Source organism: Phyllobates terribilis, unplaced genomic scaffold (assembly GCF_046119375.1).
Source record: "Phyllobates terribilis strain yellow unplaced genomic scaffold, ASM4611937v1 Scaffold_3__8_contigs__length_932513732, whole genome shotgun sequence".
Lineage (NCBI taxonomy): Eukaryota > Metazoa > Chordata > Amphibia > Anura > Dendrobatidae > Phyllobates > Phyllobates terribilis.
The window spans coordinates 409,429,840-409,454,395 of record NW_027362763.1 but is presented as its reverse complement, the minus strand read 5'-3'; the positions used below and the strand labels follow the sequence as shown (position 1 = coordinate 409,454,395).

The window sequence follows — 24,556 nt, the reverse complement described above, 5'->3', positions numbered from 1 at the left end:
TTTTATTCCATTTTTTGTTTGGCAGTATGATGATAAACCATCTTTTTTTTGCTTCATTTTTTATATATTTTTTTACTGTATTCACTAAAGGGGTTAACTAGTGGGACAGTTTTATAGGTCAGGTCGTTCCGGACCCGGCGATACCAAATATGTGTACTTTTATTGTTTGTTTGCTTTTTTTTCATAATAATATTTATTGATGGGTACATTATATTTTATTTTTGGTGGATTATTTTTTTTATTTTTTTTTAAATATTTTTACAATTTTTTATTTTTTTTTTCACTTTCTGACAGTTTTTACACTTTTTTACTTTGTCCCACTCTGGGACTTTCACTTTTTTTATTCTGATCGCCTGCATAGCATAGGGATGGAGCACCATCCCTGTGCCATGCAGGCAGTCAGCGCTGCACAGTTAATGAAACATTCGCGCATCTCTACTCACAAAGCCTTGCCAATATATGTAATGTGGAGTTTCAGCTTGTGGTCACGTCGCACAGCAGTCTGTGAGCTGGCACTTGCAAGCGCTGCTGTAGCACTGCCAGACCAGTGGCAGCTGTAGCTGACTTGCAGAAATGAATGCACCTGCGGTGTACCTTCACAAGTAGCTCAGGCAAATTTCGGTAGGTTTTCAGAAACCGCTGAACCACTAAGTTGAGCACGTTGGCCAGGCATGGTACGTATGAGAGGGTGCCAAGCTTCAGAGCCGCCACGAGGTTACAGCCATTATCACACATGACCATGCATGGTTGTAGGTTCAGCAATGAGAGCCACAGATCTGTCTGGTCTGTTATACCTTTCCACAACTGTGGGCGGGATGATGTTTGTCACCTAAACAAATTAGTTTCAGCAGAGCATGTTGCTGCTTCACCAAGGCAGTACTGCAGTGCTTCCAGCTTGCGACTGATATGGATGTCATGGTCCGAAATCACAATTAGGAGATGGAGGATGAGGAGGAGGGGCTGCAGGAACTGGTGTAGGAGATTGAGGAAACCCTAATGGAACTAGGGACCACAATCCTTTTTGTTGGTAGCACTGGGTCCGACTCAGTCCCGGCGTCCACAAGTGTGTTGTCAGGAAAACGTAGCATCCCTGGCCACAAGCACTTGTTTACATGTCGGTCATTAAGTGGACCTTCCCAGTAACTGCATTGGTCAGGGTACGGGTGATGTTATGGGATATGTTCTGGTGTAAGGCGGGAACAGCAAATCGGGAAAGATAGTGGCGGCTGGGGACTGAGTACTGAGAGAGAGACCCCTCTTGAAGTCTCCTGCTAATTTAAAAACACGTGGGTCAAATGGGAGGAGTGCTGGTCCAAGTAAAAGAAAAAAAAAGAGGGAACAGTTTGCTATGAGCCTTACTGGAGCACTGTAGCTGTGATGGTGGTTTGCGCACAGCGCCGCACTGTTCAGGTTAGGGACCTACTAAGAGGATCACCGTGACGTAGTAGTGGGCTTCATACAGTCTGATCAGAATGTTAAAATAAGAACCTCATGTTCAGTTGGTAAATTTTTGCCGAGAGGCATTATATCAAAGTATGAATATTGAGATATGCGGTCCATGTCTTTTTCAACAGTTCTGGCAATAGCTAGAAAGTTGTTGAGGCAAGAGACAGTTGGAGAGAAATATCCCATGATCACGCTGACAATTAGTGTACACGGCGTTTTATTTTTTAGCATGGGACTTTGTTCAATTAATAAAAGAAAGAGGTGTTTTGAGTAGAAAACCGGGTGGCAAGCTCATGTGTGTGAAAGTATCAAGGGTTAGGTAGAATGAAAAGGACAGCATGGTAAAAGATCAGACCACACATCTTTCTCTCACCTTTCTTTCTTTTATTGCACTTTTACTATGTTTATTGAAACAGCACAGTGCGTACTTGTGTATTTCCATTAAAGACATTTATCCCATATCCTCCCCTGGGAAGCTCATCTATTGAAAATCCTATCACATTTTGCTATGTGAGGCGGCCATAGAATGTGTGGCTTTCTCAATGCAACATGGAATTGCGGTGCTCATGATATTCCATAAATGTCTCAGATCAGAATACCACTATAAAACCTCTGTAACATGTGTAGGCATAATGGATTTAAAGGTATTAGCATTAAAATTAAAGAAACCATAACGAATGAATAAGTCAAATAATATATACAGCATATAAAAAAGACAAACATGTAATAATAAATAATGTCACTTAGAAAAAAGGCTGTAATCTTGCAGATGAAATCACACTGCATACTTCAAATCGCATTAGCAACATCACACAATCATTAAAAAATCTGCATATTGTTTTATAATTAAAAGTGTGAAAAAGTTACAGAATAATTGAAATTATATTAATTGCCATGTACTGTTTATGTGTTTCTCAATTTTATACAAGTATTTTTTCAGTAACAGACAGACCTGTCAATTTTCTTCAGTTCCTATGTATGTAACTAAAGTTCCCAATCTCCATAGGATTAGGCTAAGCAATGGAAATCCATCTGAAATCTGGAGTATTGTATGGTCAAGGTTCTGCACAAATAGTTTTGTTTCATTGTCAAAAACGTTACAATGCAATGCTTCTTGATTTTCTTTTTTGTGCTGTAAAAGATTTTCCAATAATGTACATAGCAAAGACATATTCTCATATTTGATTATGTTGTACTGGGCCTGGACCTGTAATAGTAATAATATGAAAAAATGTAATAGTAATCATAATAAAAATAACAATTTTGTTAATAGTTATAGCATTTTATTGCACGAAAGGCATAGTATAATATTTGAGTTTTGTTTTAAATATTCTTATGGAAACAAATTGTATACAAAAAAATAACAGATTCATCTCTACTTAATTATATTATATTAATTATAATTCTTGTAAATGTTGTTTACTCTAGTAAATTTTGTTTCTTTAAAGTGTATCTAAACATTTAAAATGTTTTTCTAGTAAATTGTGGTGTGTTAAAAAGTGCAGAAGCATGCATTTCGCTGGATAGAAGAGCACTGTTCTACTATAACTGCATTCACAGTGGTGTAACAGACTCATAGACTTTCCATACATCCCATACACCATTGAGCAAGTGTTCATGTTGGAGCTGAGCGATTCTACCTGGTGAGTGGTTAGAGCAATGAGGGTTTCAGGAATATGACATGTTAATTCAAATAAAATAACCACATTAATTGCTAAATTTGAAGTGGATCTGTCACCATGTTTTTGCTACCCCATCTGAGAGCGGAATTCAGGACTTTTGATTAGGGATGAGAGGACCCCTGGAAGTTCGGGTTCGACCGAACTTTAGTCCAACGTTTGGTTTGGGTACCAGAACTGTACACGAACTTTAACCAGAACCCCATAAAAGTCAATGGGGACCCGAACTTTGGTTTTGTAAAACTCTCTCTCCTCTCTCAGACATCACCGGGAATTCTGAACTCTAAAATGGACTTCTGGGAAAAGTCAGTGTTTGGAGTTGAGCACTGGACACTAAGCTAGATAATTAGACCAAACAGGCCTTATTAACTGCAACATCTAAAAAAGGTTAAACTGGCACACTTACAGGCAGGTGTCACCTGTATAATACAACCTGCACCCACGTGTATAGAGCAAACTTAGCTCTTGAGCTCGATATGTACAGTCCCCCTCCTCTATAAAAAGAACATTTTCTCACATCCTCTTGTGGGAAAGCCTTCTGCTTTAATTTAAAAAATCAATAAAATACAAACATATAGTAGGACAAGAAAGGCACTTTTGAAGTTTTTTTTTTAATATTAATAATCATCATTAATCTTATGCTGCTTTGCTTACATAGCGCCATAAATTCCCCAGGGCTTTACAGACATTATCATCGATTATCATCAAGTTTGTCTCCAAATTCCCCAAATAATTTCTTGGATTATAATTTCAAAAGCTCAATTGTCAATTTGATTGTCATTAATGCATTTGCTATAATGTGTATATAAATAATATAGCTGTAATGTTTTCCATCCAATGAACAACAAGGTCAGCTTAGGGGTCAACAATTTACAGTTGGTGAAAATATTGAAGTCTGCAAGGAGTTTTCTATAATGGCTTTATGAGGCACCATCCTTAGGGACAGTGCATGCGTGTACCTGCCTATCACAATTCCTCCACCATCACAATCTTGAGCATGTCAAAAACTTGTGTCTCCATTTCACTACAGTAATATCATCACATGAGCATCTCAGCTTAAAATAACAAAAAATGCTGCTTTCCATTGCCTGACTGCAAGCAATTCCCCTATTACTGGTTAACGTCATGAATTATCACCTGACCTGTAACATTGTAAAGGAAAGAGATCTTAGATTTAACATTACCCTTGTAGAATTTAGTTATTTTAAAACAAAAACGATTTTTTAAGTAGATAAATTTAAGCTCCTTTCACATAAAAATGGGGAAGGAAAGAGAACAGAAATATTGTTTAATATCATATAATATCTTTGAGACACACTAATCTTTAAATGTACAGAATTAGTATTTGTAGAAGACAGATAAAGGAGGATATTGGAAAGGCAACATGGCGGTTTTCAAACAGACAATGTTCAAGAACAAAATACGTCTGTTTATTATCAGAGAATCGGATCTGCAAACAAGGAAATGAGAACATTATAAAGCAAAAATAAAGCCACAATGGCCTGAGAACAATGCTGAATTATTAAATTAGGAATTATATAAGACACAAGATCCTACACACCATGCAGTTCTAGTGATCCAGAGAAATATATCAGAAATACAAGAGGGCGACATTTAATTTAGGCAATCTAGAAAGAGTTTACAAAATACTGTGGATTGTAATAAACTGGAAATAGTTATTCAGGAAGTGTAAAATACTTACAGGAACTACCAGCCTTAAGGCTTGAACTGAAACTATAAATACCATTCTTCTGCATACATATCATTAAAGGGGTTAGAACTATAACTACTAACTTCCTAATATATTCACTAAATTGACTCCCCAAGCGCTAATCTCCAGAATCACTGCTGCAGGGCAGAAATATTAATATTTCTTATTCATAACACATTTCTAACATATTCCTCCGTGCTCTACAATTTCAAGGAATAAAAAAAAGAACAAACAAAATGACTTTGCAAGCAAAGATTTCAACAAACAATTGAACAAAGGAGAAACAACCATCCTTTTATAGTTTATAATACTGGGTGACTCAATAAGGATGGTGCAAAACTAAAGGCCTGTTGTTAAAGTAACTAGAGATGAGCGTTGTTCGACTCGAACTGTTCGCCAATCTCAAACTCGAGCTGTTTTGGGCGGTGTTCGAGCCGTTCGGCGAACACGAACGATTTGAAAAAAATCCGGCTCTTCGAGGTTATGTTCGATAACTGTTTGTGCACCAAACAGTGGGGAGGTGCAATCTGTCAGCCTATCAGCAGCGCACACACGGAGCGAAGTGCTTTTTTCCACACAAGCAAGGGCATGTGTCATTAGCTGTGTATGTCACATGTCCTTGCCCTATAAGACCCAGACATTTTCCCCGTCGCCACCATTTTCTCACTGCTGCAGCTGCATGTTAGAAGGCACCACTGTTGCTGTGTGCGCTATACTTTGAGTGTTAATTTCAAGCCAATTTTCTCTGAAATATACAGATAGCTTGGGAGTAGGGAATAGTTGTGATTGCTGTCCTTTTGAGGACTAGGTTACAGCATTTCTTACAACTTTTAGCAGGCAAGTCTGTGCTCTGAAATAGATAGGTTGGGAGTAGGGACTAATTGTAATTGCAGTCCTTTTGAGGACTATTTTACAGCATTTCCTAGGACTTGTTGCCAGGCAGGTCTGTGCCAGTGCTGTGCAAGTGTTTTTCACAGCATTTGGCTAAAACTAGCTAAGCAAATCCTTTTTGGCCTCTTGCAGTGTGTGTTAGTCAGTGGAGTAGCGTATCTGTGTTGCAAGCTACACCACCTGTGTATAGAATACAATTTTTTTTACTGCACCTAGGCAAGTAAAACCTTTTGGGCAAAGCATCATTCTATTAGGCCATCTATACTAAGCTCCACCAGCTTGCAAATCAGTAATAATTTTTATCTGCATCTAGCTCGGAAAATAATTTTGGGCTTGTAGCAGTGTGTGGGACTTATTCTTAGTCCATCTATACTAAGCTCCTCCAGCTTGCAAATTACAAATAATTTTTATCTGCATCTAGCTCGGAAAATAATTTTGGGCATAGTAGTAGTGTGTGGTACTCATTGTATTAAGCCATCTATACCAAGCTCCACCAGCTTTGAAATTAATAATAATTTTTAGCTGCATCTTGCCTGGAAAATAATTTTGGACATATTAGCAGTGTGTGGTACTCATTCTATTAGGCGATCTATACAAAGCTCCACCAGCTTTCAAATTACTAATAATTTTTAGCTGCATCTTGCCTGGAAAATAATTTTGGGCATAGTAGCAGTGTGTGGTACTCATTCTATTAGGCGATCTATACAAAGCTCCACCAGCTTTCAAATTACTAATAATTTTTAGCTGCATCTTGCCTGGAAAATAATTTTGGGCATAGTAGCAGTGTGTGGTACTCATTCTATTAGGCCATCTATACTAAGCTCCACCAGCTTTCAAATTACTGATAATTTTTAGATGCATCTTGCCTGGAAAATAATTTTGGGCAAAGTAGCAGTGTGTGGTACACATTGTATTAGGCCATCTATACCAAGCTCCACCAGTTTTGAAATTACAAATAATTTTTAGCTGCATCTTGCCTGTAAAATAATTTTGGCCATATTAGCAGTGTGTGGTACTCATTCTATTAGGCCATCTATACTAAGCTCCACCAGTTTTGAAATTAAAAATAATTTTTAGCTGCATCTTGCCTGGAAAATAATTTTGGGCATAGTAGCAGTGTGTGGTACTCATTGTATTAGGCCATCTATACCAAGCTCCACCAGTTTTGAAATTAATAATAATTTTTAGCTGCATCTTGCCTGGAAAATAATTTTGGGCATAGTAGCAGTGTGTGGTACTCATTGTATTAGGCCATCTATACCAAGCTCCACCAGCTTTTAAATGAATAATACTTTTTAGCTGCATCTTGCCTGTAAAATAATTTTGGGCATATTAGCAGTGTGTGGTACTCATTGTATTAGGCCATCTATACCAAGCTCCACCAGTTTTGAAATTAATAATAATTTTTAGCTGCATCTTGCCTGGAAAATAATTTTGGGCATAGTAGCAGTGTGTGGTACTCATTGTATTAGGCCATCTATACCAAGCTCCACCAGCTTTGAAATGAATAATACTTTTTAGCTGCATCTTGCCTGTAAAATAATTTTGGGCATATTAGCAGTGTGTGGTACTCATTGTATTAGGCCATCAATACTAAGCTCCACCAGCTTTCAAATCACTAATAATTTTTAGCTGAATCTTGCCTGGAAAATAATTTTGGGCATAGTAGCAGTGTGTGGTACTCATTGTATTAGGCCATCTATACCAAGCTCCACCAGATTTGAAATTACTAATAATTTTTAGCTGCATCTTGCCTGTAAAATAATTTTGGGCATATTAGCAGTGTGTGGTACTCATTGTATTAGGCCATCTATACCAAGCTCCACCAGCTTTGAAATTAATAATACTTTTTAGCTGCATTTTGCCTGTAAAATAATTTTGGGCATATTAGCAGTGTGTGGTACTCATTCTATTAGGCCATCAATACTAAGCTCCACCATCTTTCAAATTACTAATAATTTTTAGCTGCATCTTGCCTGTAAAATAATTTTGGGCATGTTAGCAGTGTGTGGTACTCATTGTATTAGGCCATCTATACCAAGCTCCACCAGCTTAGAAATTATTAATAATTTTTAGCTGCATCTTGCCTGGAAAATAATTTTGGGCATATTGGCAGTGTGTGGTACTCATTCTATTAGGCCATCTATACTAAGCTCCACCAGCTTTCAAATTACTAATAATTTTTAGCTGCATCTTGCCTGGAAAATAATTTTGGGCATATTGGCAGTGTGTGGTACTCATTGTATTAGGCCATCTATACCAAGCTCCACCAGCATGGAAATTAATAGTAATTTTTAGCTGCATCTTGCCTGGAAAATAATTTTGGGCATATTAGCAGTGTGTGGTACTCATTCTATTAGGCCATCTATACTAAGCTCCACCAGCTTTCAAATTACTAATAATTTTTAGCTGCATCTTGCCTGGAAAATAATTTTGGGCATAGTAGCAGTGTGTGATACTCATTGTATTAGGCCATCTATACCAAGCTCCACTAGCTTTGAAATTAATAATAATTTTTAGCTGCATATTGCCTGTAAAATAATTTTGGGCATATTAGCAGTGTGTGGTACTCATTCTATTAGGCCATCTATACCAAGCTCCAACAGCTTTGAAATTAATAATAATTTTTATCTGCATCTAGCTCGGAAAATAATTTTGGGCTTGTAGCAGTGTGTGGGATTTATTCTTAGTCCATCTATACTAAGCTCCTCCAGCTTGCAAATTACAAATAATTTTTATCTGCATCTAGCTCGGAAAATAATTTTGGGCTTGTAGCAGTGTGTGGGACTCATTCTGTTAGTCCATCTATACTAAGCTCTACCACCTGTGTATGTAATAAAATTGTTTTACTGCATCAAACCCAGTCAATCCTTTTGGGCTAATACTACAGTTTGGCCACTCAGCTCTGCTCGGTTCCCATCCATCTTTTTTTGTGCAAACAACTCCAGAGTTGTCAATTAGTTAACCACCAAAATGCGTGGAAAAAGGCCTGCTGCTGGTGGAAAGGGGAATAGGCGTGTTGGGAAGGGAAAAAAAGATTGTGTCTGTGGGGTAGGTGTTAAAGCAACAGTAACATCTGCAGAAGAAAGACCATCTTCCAGCCAAACTAAGATGTCTACTTCTTTTAGCGGACATTGTGATACGATCCCTTTCTTACGGCCACGCCAATCGCTACAAATTCCAGATGAGGCACAAAAACAGCAGGTGCTTCAACGGATATCAAGTGCTCCTTTAAGTGGGCTCTCCTCCACCTCAACTTCAACATCACAAATACTCCAGTCCTCAGAGGTGTCACCCCAATCGCACTTGCTTCCTCACAGCTCCCAAGTCTCCAGCTGCCCATCTGAGTATGGGGTAAAACAGATGGTTGAGTCGGCAGAGCAGTTTACTCATACTATAGCCTGGGAATCAGAGGTCGGCTCCAGCGCTTCTGTGAATCCAGACGAGGAAATGATCTGCACTGATACCCAGAATCTTTATAAGTCGAATCCAGGACCAGACGCAGAAGGTTCTGACCATAATGTAGACTCTCGTTCCCAAACTGTAACCCCTGTGTGGGTGAGACAATGAGGAAGACGATGATGAGACTCAAATACCTGATTGGAGCGACAACTTGAGTTTTTTGTCAGGGCAGGAAGAGGTTGTCTCTGAGGAATACGAGTGTGAGAACACACAGGGTGATGATGACGAGGTTGCAGATCCCACTTACTGTCAACCCACAGTCAGCCAAGAGATGAGGTCAGCAGAGGAGGTGGAGGAGGATGCTAGTGACGACGAGGTCAGGTTGCGCCTTCCTGGACAGAGACGTAGTACTGGAAGCATGTCAACAACTGCATCCTCAAACACAACTCTGCCTCTGACCACAAGTCGTGGTGGCTCTTCAGGTCTCATGGGTGCTAAGCCTTGCATAGCCTGGGCATTTTTTCAGATCGATAAGGATGACCCAACTCGTGTTATCTGTAACATTTGTCACCAAAAGCTAAGTAGAGGCCAAAAGATCCATAGTTTGAGCACAACAGCCAGCCCTCGGTCCCTCAGATGTGGACCAGTAAAAGACCATTTCCTCCTAGCCATGAGAAAGCTAAGAGGTTGAATTTCACCATCTGCAAGCTCTTGGCTACAGAAATGCTGCCTTTCCGCCTGGTGGACACAGAGGATTTTCGAGACCTTATGTCCGTCGCAGTGCCCCAGTACCAGATGCCCAGTCGGCACCACTTCTCCAAAAAAGGTGTGCCTGCGCTCCACCTGCATGTCGCACACAACATCACCGCTTCTTTGAGAAACTCTGTGTGTGACATGGTGCATTTCACCACAGACACTTGGACAAGTAGGCATGGACAGGGGCGTTACATGTCGCTGACTGGGCACTGGGTAACTATGGTGACAGCAGGACAAGGGGCTGCTGTCCAAGTCTTGCCATCCCCACGAGTTGTGCGTCAATCCTTTTTATCTCGAAGTTCCTCCACTGCTTCTGCCTCCTCAACCTCCTCTAAGTCCTCCACCTGCACCCAAAGCCTGTCTGGTCCTGCCACACGCTTTCTAACTGCGCAGAAGGGATCCTGCACACCTCCTTACTATGCTGGCAGCAGGGCTCAACGTCATTAGGCGGTTTTTACTTTGAAATGTCTGGGAAATGTGAGTCACACAGCTGAAGAGTTGTGGTCAGCTCTGGAGAATCAGTTTCATGAATGGTTTTCTCCACTGGACCTGAAACCAGGGAAAGCCGTGTGCGACAATGCTGCAAACCTCGGTGCGGCCCTTCGCCGGGGCAATGTCACACACGTGCCTTGTATGGCTCACTTGTTGAACCTGGTTGTCCAGCAACTTTTTAGCCCACTATCCCGGACTAGATGGCCTTCTGCAGAGGGCACGGTTGCTGTGTGCTCACTTCCACCGTTCACATCACACAGCTCAGCGACTTACATCTCTACAGAAGTCGTTGGGCCTGCCACTTCACCGGCTAAAATGCGATGTGCCTACCCGGTGGAATTCAACTCTGCACATGTTGCAGCGACTGTGGCAGCACCGACAAGCCCTGGTGCAATACATTCAGACGTATAGCCTGGGCCAACGGGATCCAGAGGTGGGGCAAATCACGCTGGAGGAGTTGTCTCAGATCAGGGACATATGCATCCTTCTGCACAGTTTTGAAATAGCGACGAAGATGTTTAGTGCTGACGATGCCATTATCAGCATGACTATTCCGGTGATTTACATGCTGGAGCACATGTTAAACAGAATTCGGAGTCAGGTGGTGCGACAAGAGGAGGTGGAGGAAGTAGAGGAGGAGGAGTTGTGTGCGGAAGGGCTAACATATGCAAGGTCCAGACGGTCGGCAGCACAAAGGCGGCAGGCATGTGAGGGTGGGGGAGATGGATTTACCAGGGCGCATGGTAGGAGCCAAACTATTGAGGAAGGTGCAGGAGCACAGGAAGAAGTGAAGGACGAACTGATGGAAGACTCATCAGATGAGGGAGACCTTGATCACATTTCTGTTGTGCGAGGTAGGGGGTAGAGGGCAGAGGAAGGAAGCATGATTGTTACCTCGCCACCAACACAACAGGGACTTGGTGCTCCTGGATGCGCAAGACACATGAGTGCCTTCTTGCTGCACTACCTGCAACATGACCCTCGAATTGTCAGAATTCGAAGTAATCCTGACTACTGGGTTGCCACACTCTTAGATCCTCAGTACAAAAGTAAATTTGCCGAAATAATTCCTGCCATAGAAAGGGATTCACGCATGCAGGAGTATCAGCAGAGACTGTTGCAGAATCTTACATGTGCTTTTCCACAAAACACCAGTGGTGCATGTAGTGAATCTCAAAGTTCTAACTTGCCAACCGTGGGACTGTCGAGTGTTCAGCACTCAAACCATAACAGAAACACAGTATCTGCTGGTAACAGCAATTTTGCGGAATCATTTCACAGCTTTTTTAGCCCATCCTTTGCAAGGCCACAGGAGACAAGAAATCTGACACATAGTCAACGCCTAGAGACGATGGTACAGGAGTATCTCCAAGTAAACATTGAAGCCATGACTGTGTCACTGGACCCTTGCTCTTTTTGGGCTTCCAATCTGGATAAATGGCCGGAGCTCGCCACTTACGCCTTGGAGATCTTGTCATGCCCCGCAGCCAGCGTTCTCTCTGAACGTGTGTTCAGCGCTGCTGGTGGTGTGCTGACAGATAAGCGCACGCGGCTGTCCACTGAGAATGTAGACAGACTCACGTTCATAAAGATGAACAAATCATGGATCCGCAAGGACTTTTCTACCCCTGTGTCATCCTGGGGAGAGTAAAAGCTTGAGGATTTTGTAAAATCACCTCACAAACCGTTTTAAGCTTTCAAATTACTAATAATTTTTAGCTGCATCTTGTCTGGAAAATAATTTTGGGCCTGAAGCAGTGTGCGGTACTCATTCTATTATGCCATCTATACTAAGCTCCACCAGCTTGCAAATTACTAATAATTTTTAGCTGCATCTTGTCTGGAAAATAATTTTGGGCCTGTAGCAGTGTGTTGTACTCATTCTATTATGCCATCTATACTAATCTCCACCAGCTTGCAAATTACTTAGAATTTTTAGCTGCATCTTGTCTGGAAAATAATTTTGGGCATATTAGCAGTGTGTGGTACTCATTCTGACCAACCGTTTTAAGCAACTCTGGGGCAATTGATGCCACTTAAGTGGTGTCTGTGCCACAAATTTTTGGAAAAAAGGAGACTCTTTTTGGAGTTCCCTTGCTTTGTTTTACGTGACGTTGCCATCGTCAATTAGAGGAGGGTTGGGTCTCCCCCCCCCTTTTAACCATAAGAAAATACATTCACTATGGCTTGGGGTAACACAGATGGTTGAGTCTAAAGATCTGTTTACTCAGAGGTCTGCTCCAAAGCTTCAGTGTCTGCTAGTCAGCGTAGTAACCCAGCTGCGAAGCAAGCTGCACCGCCTGTTTATTTAATAATGATTTTTAAATGCATCTAGCCTAGGCAGACTGTGGGGACCCCTAACCAAACCCAGACGCTCAGCCCCCAACGCCCCCCTTTCATTGACAATACAATCATGTAACTCTTACAACTGGATGGGTGAGGATCGGTCACAGCTTTATTAACTGTTAATACTCATTCCATTAGAAATGCATTTTATTTCTAAAATAATTCAGCTTGTTGCAGCATGCCCTGTGTCTCCAGTCTCCACAATGGCAAGTTGGCCAACAACTGTAACTCTCCAACATGTCCTTTCTATTTCCAGGCCACGGAGGCTCCTGCTTACTCGTATGCAGGACTCCGACCCCCATCCATCACTCTTAACGCTTGTTCCACTCCGTCCTGCAGTCCTGAGAGGAATATGTCCAGTCCATTATCCATTAAGTGAACACTGTCGGGCCGTAGGAGGCCTGATTTATCTCCTTCCAGTTGTCGGTGTCATATCACTACACAGCCTCTGTCTCTTATAAATTTTGCCATCCGAATATTTATTACCTGCCTTGTCCGTTCGATGGCCGTGATGTCTCACACACCTTGCCATACCGTTCTCGGCACAATCTCTGACCATACTATAGTTAGTTTTGTGAAAAATTCTCTGAAGTGCTCAGTGTCTAGTTTCATTATTGTCATTAGTTATGCGTTCTTGTGATAAGCTATGTCATTTCCCCTGGCCTGTATAACTAAGATGACAGGACCTCTTGCCTCTCTCCCTACCTTGATTACCTCCATTAGTACCTGTGGCCATTGCAGGCCTCTAATACCTCTCCAGTTCAAATATGTGTTATGAAACTTCAATTTCCTCCTGCCTGGGAGGACTTTCACCCTTCTTTCTGCACAATATATATACGAGTTCTTAATCATTGCATAGCAAAAAAACAGTAAGGAAGTGGTATTTATATGTCATGTCCTGCTATGCACCTGTTCAAGGCTGAGTTAATCAGAAATTTAAACACACACATACCATGTTAAAATCGTATAGCATAGAAACAATGCATATAAATGTAAATAATCAAAAAGAAAAGAAGAAAAAAGGAACATATATAATAATAATCTATAAATGATCACTCATAATGTTACATCAAATCAAGTCTGATGTTTAAACCCGCTGGTACACGTGTATTTAAAGTATAAATCCACCAACTTTCTCTATTAAGGATCTTTCTCCTATAATCATCCACCAAATCTCCACCAATCGCCACGGCCCACGGAGGGGCCACCACAGTCAGTGAATCCTTCCTTATTCAGTATAGAGTCTACCAATACTTTGGGCGTATTAGGCCAGCTGCGAAGCAAGCTGCACCGCCTGTGTATCTAATGAGAATTTTTAACTGCATCTAGCCTAGGCAGACTGTGGGGACCCCCAACCAAACCCAGACGCCCTGCATGTAACCCAGCCAATCATTTGATAGTATTGTTAGTAGCAGAGTCGCATGGGCTCTAAACCTTGCATAGCCTGTGAATTTTTTCAGATCGCTAAGGATGACCCAACTCGTGTTATCTGTAACATTTGTCACCAAAAGCTAAGTAGAGGCCAAAAAATCCATAGTTTGAGCACTTCATGCATGAACCGTCACATGGATATGAAGCATAAGTTGCAGTGCAAAGCTCACAGTGCTACAATGCTGCCTAGCGAGCCGGGACAACCACCATCTGCCCCACCTGTGTCATCCTGGGGAGACTAAAAGCTACTGCGTAGTCTTTTCCAAAAATTTGAGGGAATTATCACGGGAATGGTTTGGAAGAGGTATAAGAGTTTAGGTAGGACGTTCATTTTTAGTATACTTATTCTGCCGAACCAGGAAAAATCCTTCACTGTCCCAGAAGTAAGATCTTTATGGAGTTGTTCAATAAAGGGCCCAAAATTAAGATAAAATAGACGGGAGAGGTCTCTAGGAATAAGAATTCCTAAGTATTTGATACCCTGTGAGGGCCAGACAAAGGCACCCAACGAGAGTATCTAATTGCAAATTTTTAACTGCATCTAGCCCAGGCAATACGTTGGGCCTAGTGGCAGTGTCTGCTCGTCAGCGGAGTAGCCACCACCTGTAGATCTAATTACAAATTTTTAACTGCATCTAGCCCAGGAAATAAATTGGACCTAGTAGCAGTGTCTGCTAGTCAGCGGATTATCCCACCTGTTAAGCAAGCTACACCACCTGTAGTTTGGACACTTAATTTTTTCAAAGGAAATGCTTCGGGCCCCCGGGACACTCAGTGAAGAGCATCGGGGAGGCACCCCAAGGCACGGGGGCTGGGACTGGCGGTAGGACACCTTGCTGTGGACCGCCAAGCTCGATCCTTATAAAAGCTTTTTAACTGCAGCAGCTTTAGTGGACGCTACAGGAGCTGGAATTCCCGCGGCTGCTGGCATCAGACTTGCCCTCCAATAGATCCTTGTAAAAGGATTTAAAGTGTAGTCATTCAAATTACAGAGACAATTTAAATTAAAAAGCTTAGACCTGCCTCCACCGCAGGGGGGATCGCTCGACCCACCAGCGGACAGGCACCAGTATTGGGAGAGGGGGGCTGGCCGTCAGGGTCCATCGCAGCTCTGGCACAAACCCGGCGACACGGAGATCGCATGGGCAGGAACGGACTGGCCGTGTCAGCTTCGCACTTTTTTGGTTTTAGAAGGGCATGACATGCCTATATCTGTGTCTCCCCCTCCTTTTACTCCTCCACCTCTTTTCTTTTCGCATGACTATATGTACTTGTCACTTTTCCATGTGTTAGTTGTCTCTTCTGAGCAGTTTGTCAGCTTTTGGACACCTTTGAAGGTGTTTTCTATGTGTTTCTATGTGTTTTTGTTTGCCTGCCATTGGTTTTAACGGTGTTCGACGGTGTTCGACGAACAGTTCGACGAACAGTTCGACGAACATACGGGTGTTCGACGAACCGAACCGAACTCGAACACTACGGGGGTGGCTCAACTCTAAAAGTAACATCAGTGGTAAATGGCCAGTGACTGAAAATGAAAGCAAAATACAGTAGGCTTAGTTGTCCTTTGCAACCAATCACAGCATAGCTTTTATTATTTAAGAGCCAATCTTAAAATGTGCCTTATGTATTGTGACATAAAAAAGCATCATCGAAGCAAGAAAGCAAAAAAAAGATTTTTGTTAATCGATATCTGAATGAAACTCTACAGAACATTGGAACAGTTGTGCCGGAAGTGATTCACCAAAGCTGATCAACACAAAGCAAGTCTCATGCCAGCAGCCGCGTAATTCCAGCTCCAGTAGCGTCCACTAAAGCTGCTGCAGTTAAAAAGCTTTTATAAGGATCGAGCTCGGCGGTCCACCGCAAGGCGTCCTACCGTCAGTCCCAGCCCCTATGCCTTGGGGTGCCTCCTGATGCTCTTCACTGAGTATCCTGTGGTCCCGAAGCATTTCCTTTGAAAAAACTAAGTGTCCAAACTACAGGTAGTGTAGCTAGCTTAACAGCTGGGATAATCCGCTGACTAGCAGACACTGCTACTAGGCACAAAGTATTTCCTGGGCTAGATGCAGTTAAAAATTTGTAATTAGATACTCTCGTTGGATGCTGAGAAAGCATTCCATAGAGTCTCCTGGCACGCCATATATTATTCTCTTAAAAAGCTAGGGGTAGGGGTCTAGGGGACCCTTTTATAGCCAAAATCACAGCCCTGTATCGCAATACGTCACCTAGGTTGAAGATAAATGGAACTGTAGCACCCCGAGGGCTCGGTTGCTACAGAGGTATTGCACCTCACCCAGAGGTGTGATATCTCACTCTCAGGTAAGGATGGAGTGTGGATCAGGACCCCGACACCTGCATGCATTACACCACATAGCCGTGGGGCAGGGCGACCAATATGCCCCTGAGATTGGCACGACAGTCCCTGTCCCTGGCTGGAGTGGGGGGAGGGAACACCGAGGAAGGGGTACCCTGTAGTGCAGGAGCAGGGAGGAAGCAGTTCCTGGGTGCATTGAGAAGGGAGTATAAAAGGTGGGCACCATCTTAGTTCAGTGCAGAGAAGTCTGAGCAGAAGTGACAGGGAGCAGGGGCTCTGCATGAGCTCTGCTCCGAAGGCGGGCCTAGTAACAGAGGCCCAGGCCTGGAAGAGGGTGAAGGAAGGAAGAGGAGCGGAGACGGCTCCAGGAATGAGGAATGAAGGGATCCCAGGGGTGCGGACGGGCGAGTCGCCACAGCACACCCAAATCCACCTGCGTAGAGTGGTCAGGCCAAAGGGGGAGACCGGTCCCCGAAACTAGTGGAGGCAGGAAATGACCCTCAGCTAGAAACCGGAGGCTGTGACATTTTATGTGGTGCAGCCCCTCGCTACACCCGCTAGGAAGGCACCACATAGGGTCAGGGAAACTGGCGCCAAGTTTACCAAGAGGAGGCTCGAGGCAGCCGGACAGGAGCGTTGGTAAGAAAGGCCAGACAAAGGACACACAAGGGGGGTCCTGTGAAGCGCTCCAAAGTTATCTGGGAGTTGTCTGAGCCCCTCACCTGGTGAGCACAGTATGACGTGGGCAGCCGTTACCTGCAGAAGTGGTCTGGATAATAAGAACTGTGACTAAAGGCCCTGGACCGCATCACTGACTCCGTGTCGTTACTGCTGCTGCCCTGCACCATCACCCTTATCTTCCACATACACTGCCCTGAGGCTATACTCCTCCCATGGGGAGTTATACTACGCTCTGCTGCACCCACAACACCAGCCTCAGTGGTCTGACCTGCAGCGGCGGTTCATTCTGACCGCAATCCACGGGTGGCATAGTCGGACATTTAAACATCAAATCCACTGGTTTGACCGCCCTGAGCCACGGAACCGGGTCGCCGCCACGGAGACTACAACCACCAGCATCCACCAAAAGGGTCCGGCTCCGGGTGTCCCAAGGCCCAGGGGGCGCGTCAGAACATTTTCATCACCTTTCATAATCACCAATGGGACAAGGCAGGGATGTCCTCTGTCCCCTCTCTTATACATCCTAGTGATGGAGCACCTGCTCTCATCAATTGCTCTGCATTTGCTGATGATGTCCTAGTATATATCACTCAATCACATATATCCATCCCTGCTGTTATGGCTGAAATAGATCACTTTGTTACATGGTCAAATTTTAAAATCAATGCAGCGAAGTCTGAGGCCCTCGATGTCTCCCTCCCCAAATCCATACAGGATTCCATCCAGTCCAACTTTCCCTTTGCCTGGCCCTCACAGGGTATCAAATACTTAGGCATTCCTATTCATAGAGACCTCTCCCGTCTATGTTATCTTAATTTTGGGCCCTTTATTGAACAACTCCATACAGACCATGGTTGGCAAGTTAGAACTGTAAGATTCACTACGTGAACCACTGGTGTTTTGTGGAAAAGCACATGTACACTGTGTTCCAAATTATTATGCAAAAAGTGTTTAGGAGTGATAAGGGAAGAATTTGTTTGTTTGTCAGTTAAACTCATTGATGGTGATGTGTGTCAGGGCTCTTTATATCACTGTAAGCAATTTCAGACACCTGTGCTAATTAGTTTGGCCGGTGTGTCCAATGAAAGGCAAGACTACTTAAGAAGGCTGTCCCACATTATTAAGCAGCCTACATTTTCTGCCAAAATGGGAAAGAAAAAGGATGTGTCTGCTGCTGAGAAGCAACAAATTGTGGAGTGTTTAGGTCAAGGCATGACTACAATCAACATTGCCAAGACACTTCACCCTGATCATCGCACAATCAAGAAGTATGTATCTGATTCACAGTACACACGTGTGCGTGCTGATAAGGTAAAATTGAGGACTCTTTCCTACAGGCAATTACGTCAGGTTAAAAGAGCAGCGGCAAAAACGCCTTGTCATAGCAGCAGACAAGTTTTTGAAGCTGCTGGTGCCTTCAACATCCGCGAACAACAAGATACAGATTCCTTCAGATGTTTGCAACTGTGCGTAAGCCATCCTGTCGACCTCCTCTATCCACTGCACACAAGCAGAAACGGCTCCAGCGGGCCAAACAATACATGCAGACTGACTTCAAAACTGTTTTGTTCACCGATGAGTGCCGTGCAATGCTCGATGGTCCAGATGGATGGAGTGGAGGATGGCTGGTTGATGGACACCCCACGCAAACACGGTTACAGCGCCAACAAGGAGGAGGTGGAGTAATATTTTGGGCTGGAATCATGGGGAGAGAGATTGTCGGCCCCTTTAGGATCCCTGAAGGGGTAAAGATGAACTCCATAATGTATGTGGAGTTTCTCAAACAGCATTTCCTGCCATGGTTCAAGAAGAAGAACCGTGTATTCCACAGCAAGATCATTTTCATGCATGATAATGCACCGTCTCATGCTGCACATAACACATCAGCATCTCTGGCTGATATGGGCATAAAAGGGGACAAACTTATGGTGTGACCCCCATGCTCCCCTGACCTCAACCCCATTCAGAACCTCTGGAGCATCATCAAAAGGAGTGTCTATGATGGCGGGAGGCAGTTCACATCTAAGCAACAGCTCTGGGAGGGTATTCTGTCCTCATGCAAAACAATTGAAGCAGAAACCATCCAAAACCTGACAAATTCAATGGATGAGACAGTTCAGAAGCTCCTTTCGAACAAGGGGTCCTATGTGCAAATGTAACATCACCTAGAATAATGTTTTGAGTTGAAAACTGTTTGATTTCAGTTTCTAATAACCTGCTAATGCTTATAATTTCAAAAATGACCATTTTTTTGTTCTTTATTAAAATGAAAAGGTTGATCGAACAGTGTGGGGGATCTAAGAGTGTGGCAACCCAGTAGTCAGGATTACTTCGAATTCTGACAATCTGAGGGTCATGTTGCAGATAGTGCAGCAAGAAGGCACTCATGTGTCTTGCGCATCTAGGAGACCCAAAATTATTTTCCGGGCTAGATGCAGCTAAAAATTATTATTAATTTGAAAGCTGGTGGAGCTTAGTATAGATGGCCTAGTAAAATCAGTATTGCACACTGCTACAAAGCCCAAATTATTTTCCAGCCAAGATACAGATAAACATGATTAGTAATTTTAAATCTGGTGGAGATTAGTATAGATGGCCTAATAGGATCAGTACTGCACACTGCTACAAAGCCCAAATTATTTTCCAGCCAAGATACAGATAAACATGATTAGTAATTTTAAAGCTTAAAACGGTTGGTGAGGTGATTTTAACAAATCAAGCTTTTACTCTCCCCAGGATGACACAGGGGTAGAAAAGTCGTTTCGGAACCATGATTTGTTCATCTTTATGAACGTGAGTCTGTCTACATTATCAGTGGAGAGCCGCGTGCGCTTATCTGTCAGCACACCACCAGCAGCGCTGAACACACGTTCAGACAGAACGCTGGCTGCGGGGCATGACAAGATCTCCAAGGCGTAAGTGGCGAGCTCCAGCCATTTATCCAGATTGGAAGCCCAAAAAGAGCAAGGGTCCAGTGACACAGTCATGGCTTCAATGTTTACTTGGAGATACTCCTGTACCATCGTCTCTAGGCGTTGACTATGTGTCAGACTTCTTGTCTCCTGTGGCCTTGCAAAGCATGGGCTAAAAAAGTGGTGAAATGATTCCGCAAAATTTATGTTACCAGCAGATAATGTGTTTCTGTTACGGTTTGAGTGCTGAACACTTGACGGTCCCAAAGTTGGCAAGTTGGAACTGTGAGATTCACTACGTGCACCATCTCCCCCAACCTCACATGCCTGCCGCCTTGGTGCTGCCGACCGTCTGGACCTTGCAAATGTTAGCCCTTCCGCATACAACTCCTCCTCCTCTACTTCCTCCACCTCCTCTTGTGCCACCACCTGACTCCGAATTCTGTTTAACATGTGCTCCAGCATGTAAATCACCGGAATAGTCATGCTGATAATGGCATCGTCAGCACTAAATATCTTCGTCGCCATTTCAAAACTGTGCAGAAGGGTGCATAGGTCCCTGATCTGAGACCACTCCTCCAGCGTGATTTGCCCCACCTCTGGATCTCGTTGGCCCAGGCTATACGACAGAACATATTGCACCAGGGCTTGTCGGTGCTGCCACAGTCGCTGCAACATGTGCAGAGTTGAATTCCACCAGGTAGGCACATCGCATTTTAGCCGGCGAAGTGGCAGGCCCAACGACTTCTGTAGAGATGTAAGTTGCTGAGCTGCGGGATGCGAACGGCGGAAGTAAGCACACAGCGACCGTGCCCTCTGCAGAAGGCCATCTAGTCCGGGATAGTGGGCTAATAACTGCTGGACAACCAGGCTCAACACGTGAGCCATACAAGGCACGTGTGTGACATTGCCCCAGTGAAGGGCCGCACCCAGGTTTGCAGCATTGTCGCACACGGCCTTCCCTGGTTTCAGGTCCAGTGGAGACAACCATTCATGAAACTGGTTCTCCAGAGCTGACCACAACTCCTCAGCTTTGTGTCTCACATTTCTCATACATTTCAAAGTAAAAACCGCCTGATGACGTTGAGCCCTGCTGCCAGCATAGTAAGGAGGTGTGCAGGATCCCTTCTGCGCAGTTAGAAAGCTTGTGGCATGACCAGACAGGCTTTGGGTGCAGGTGGAGGACCGAGAGGAGGTTGAGGAGGCAGAAGCAGTGGAGGAATTTTGAGATAAAGAGGATTGACGCACAACTCGTGGGGACGGCAAGACTTGGACAGCAGCCCCTTGTCCTGCTGTCACCATAGTTACCCAGTGCCCAGTCAGCGACATGTAATGCCCCTGTCCATGCCTACTCATCCAAGTGTCTGTGGTGAAATGCACCCTGTCACACACAGAGTTTCTCAAAGAAGCGGTGATGTTGTGTGCGACATGCTGGTGGAGCGCAGGCACACCTTTCTTTGAGAAGTAGTGCCGACTGGGCATCTGGTACTGGGGCACTGCGACGGACATAAGGTCTCGAAAATCCCCTGTGTCCACCAGGTGGAAAGGCAGCATTTCTGTAGCCAAGAGCTTGCAGATGGTGAAATTCAACATCTTAGCTTTCTCATGGCTAGGAGGAAATAGTCTTTTACTTGTCCACATCTGAGGGACCGAGGGCTGTCTGTTGTGCTTAGACTGGGTTGAGAAGGGTGTCCCCGGCAAACTGCCGGTCTGTGAGGAAGATGCAGGCGGACATGTTAGGTTGCCTTGATCCAAAGGTGGTGCTATCGATGTCGGACAGCGCTCAACACCAGCTGGTGTTACAACCTCCAAAGAAAATGATGACCTGCCAATCACGCTGGCTGTTGCGGGTAAAGAGGTGGCAGGTCTGCGTCCCAAAACAGGTGTGACTGCTGTCCCCCCAGTCACAGAGGATGAAGAGGCCACGGATGCACAAGATGTGGCAGATGGTGGTCGGCCCGGCCGGCTAAGCCGCATTATAGCACAGTGAGCTTCCCACTGCAACTTATGCTTCATGTCCATGTGCCGGTTCATGCATGAAGTACTCAAACTATGTATTTTTTGGCCTCTACTTAGCTTTTGCTGACAAGTGTTACAGATAACACGAGTTGGGTCATCTTTATCGATCTGAAAAAATGCCCAGGCTATGCAAGGCTTAGCACCCATGCGACCTGAAGAGCCACCACGACTTGTGGTCAGAGGCAGAGTTGTGTTTGAGGATGCAGTTGTTGACGTGCTTCCAGTACTACGTTTCTGTCCAGGAAGGCGCAACCTGACCTCGTCGTCACTAGCATCCTCCTCTACCTCCTCTGCTGACCTCATCTCTTGGCTGACTGTGGGTTGACAGTAAGTGGGATCTCCAACCTCATCATCATCACCCTGTGTGTTATCACACCCGTCGTCCTCAGAGCCAACCTGTTCCTGCCCTGACAAAAAAATAAAGTTGTCGCTCCAATCAGGTATTTGAGTCTCATCATCATCTTCCTCTTTGTCTCCACCAACAGGAGTTACAGTTTGGGAACGAGGGTCTACATTATGGTCAGAACCTTCTGCGTCTGGTCCTGGATCTGACTTATATAGATTCTGGGCATCGGTGCAGATCATTTCCTCGTCTGGATTCACAGAAGCTCTGGAGCCGACCTCTGATTCCCAGGCTATAGTATGAGTAAACAGCGCTGCAGACTCAACCATCTGTTCTACCCCATACTCAGATGGGCAGCTGGAGACTTGGGAGCTGTGAGGAAGCAAGTGCGATTGGGGTGACACCTCTGAGGACTGGAGTATTTGTGATGTTGAAGTTGAGGTGGAGGAGAGCCCACTTAAAGGAGCACTTGATTTCCGTTGAAGCACCTGCTGTTTTTGTGCCTCATCTGGAATTTGTAGCGATTGGCGTGGCCGTAAGAAAGGGATCGTATCACATTGTCCGCTAAAAGAAGTAGACATTTTAGTTTGGCTGGAAGATGGTCTTTCTTCTGCAGATGTTACTGTTGCTTTAACACCTGCCCCATGGACACAACCTTTTTTCCCCTTCCCAAAATGCCTATTCCCCTTTCCACAAGCAGCAGGCCTTTTTCCACTCATTTTGGTGGTTAATTAATTCACAACTCTGGAGTTGTTTACACAAAAAAACAATGGATGGGAACCGAGCAGAGCTGAGTGGCCAAACTGTGGTATTAGGCCAAAAGTATTGGCTGGGTTAGATGCAGATAAAAATTATATTGAATTTGCAACCTGATGGAGGTCAGTATGGATGGACTAATAGAACAAGTCCCACACACAGCTAGAAGCTGAAATATTTTTTCAGAGCTAGATGCAGAAAAAAATTATATTGAATTTGCAACCTGATGGAGGTTAGTATAGATGGACTAATAGAATAAGTCCCACACACTGCTAGAAGCCTAAATATTTTTTCAGAGCTAGATGCAGAAAAAAATTATATTGAATTTGCAACCTGATGCAGGTCAGTATAGATGGACTAATAGAACAAGTCCCACACACTGCTACAAGCTGAAATATTTTTTCAGAGCTAGATGCAGAAAAAAATTATATTGAATTTCCAACCTGATGGAGGTTAGTATAGATAGACTAATAGAACAAGTCACACACTGCTAGAAGCCTAAATATTTTTTCAGAGCTAGATGCAGAAAATAATTATATTGAATTTGCAACCTGATGGAGGTCAGTATAGATGGACTAATAGAACAAGTCCCACACACTGCTACAAGCTGAAATATTTTTTCAGAGCTAGATGCAGAAAAAATTATATTGAATTTGCAACCTGATGGAGGTTAGTATAGATGGACTAATAGAACAAGTCCCACACACTGCTAAAAGCCGAAATATTTTTTCAGAGCTAGATGCAGAAAAAAATTATATTGAATTTGCAACCTGATGGAGGTCAGTATAGATGGACTAATAGAACAAGTCACACACACTGCTACAAGCAGTAATATTTTTTCAGAGCTAGATGCAGAAAAAAATTATATTGAATTTGCAACCTGATGGAGGTTAGTATAGATGGACTAATAGAACAAGTCCCACACACTGCTAGAAGCCTAAATATTTTTTCAGAGCTAGATGCAGAAAAAAATGATATTGAATTTGCAACCTGATGGAGGTTAGTATAGATGGACTAATAGAACAAGTCCCACACACTGCTACAAGCTGAAATGTTTTTTCAGAGCTAGATGCAGAAAAAAATTATATTGAATTTGCAACCTCATGGAGGTCAGTATAGATTGACTAATAGAACAAGTCTCACACACTGCTAGAAGCCTAAATATTTTTTCAGAGCTACATGCAGAAAACAATTATATTGAATATGCAACCTGATGGAGGTCAGTATAGATGGACTAATATAACAAGTCCCACACACTGCTACAAGCTGAAATATTTTTTCAGAGCTAGATGCAGAAAAAAATTATATTGAATTTGTAACCTGATGGAGGTTAGTATAGATAGACTAATAGAACAAGTCCCACACACTGCTAGAAGC

At 43.5% G+C, this 24,556-nt stretch overlaps 1 protein-coding gene across 1 annotated transcript in view; it reads right to left on the bottom strand.

The window, feature by feature from the left end:
* Positions 1 to 2,401: 2,401 nt before the first annotated feature.
* MEI4 (meiotic double-stranded break formation protein 4) overlaps positions 2,402 to 24,556 on the bottom strand; it is a 417,189-nt gene continuing 395,034 nt past the window's right edge. The window contains exon 4 of the mRNA XM_073675596.1: positions 2,402 to 2,653. Within this exon, the coding sequence (XP_073531697.1) occupies positions 2,402 to 2,653 (252 nt within the window). The remainder of the gene's footprint in view (positions 2,654 to 24,556) is intronic.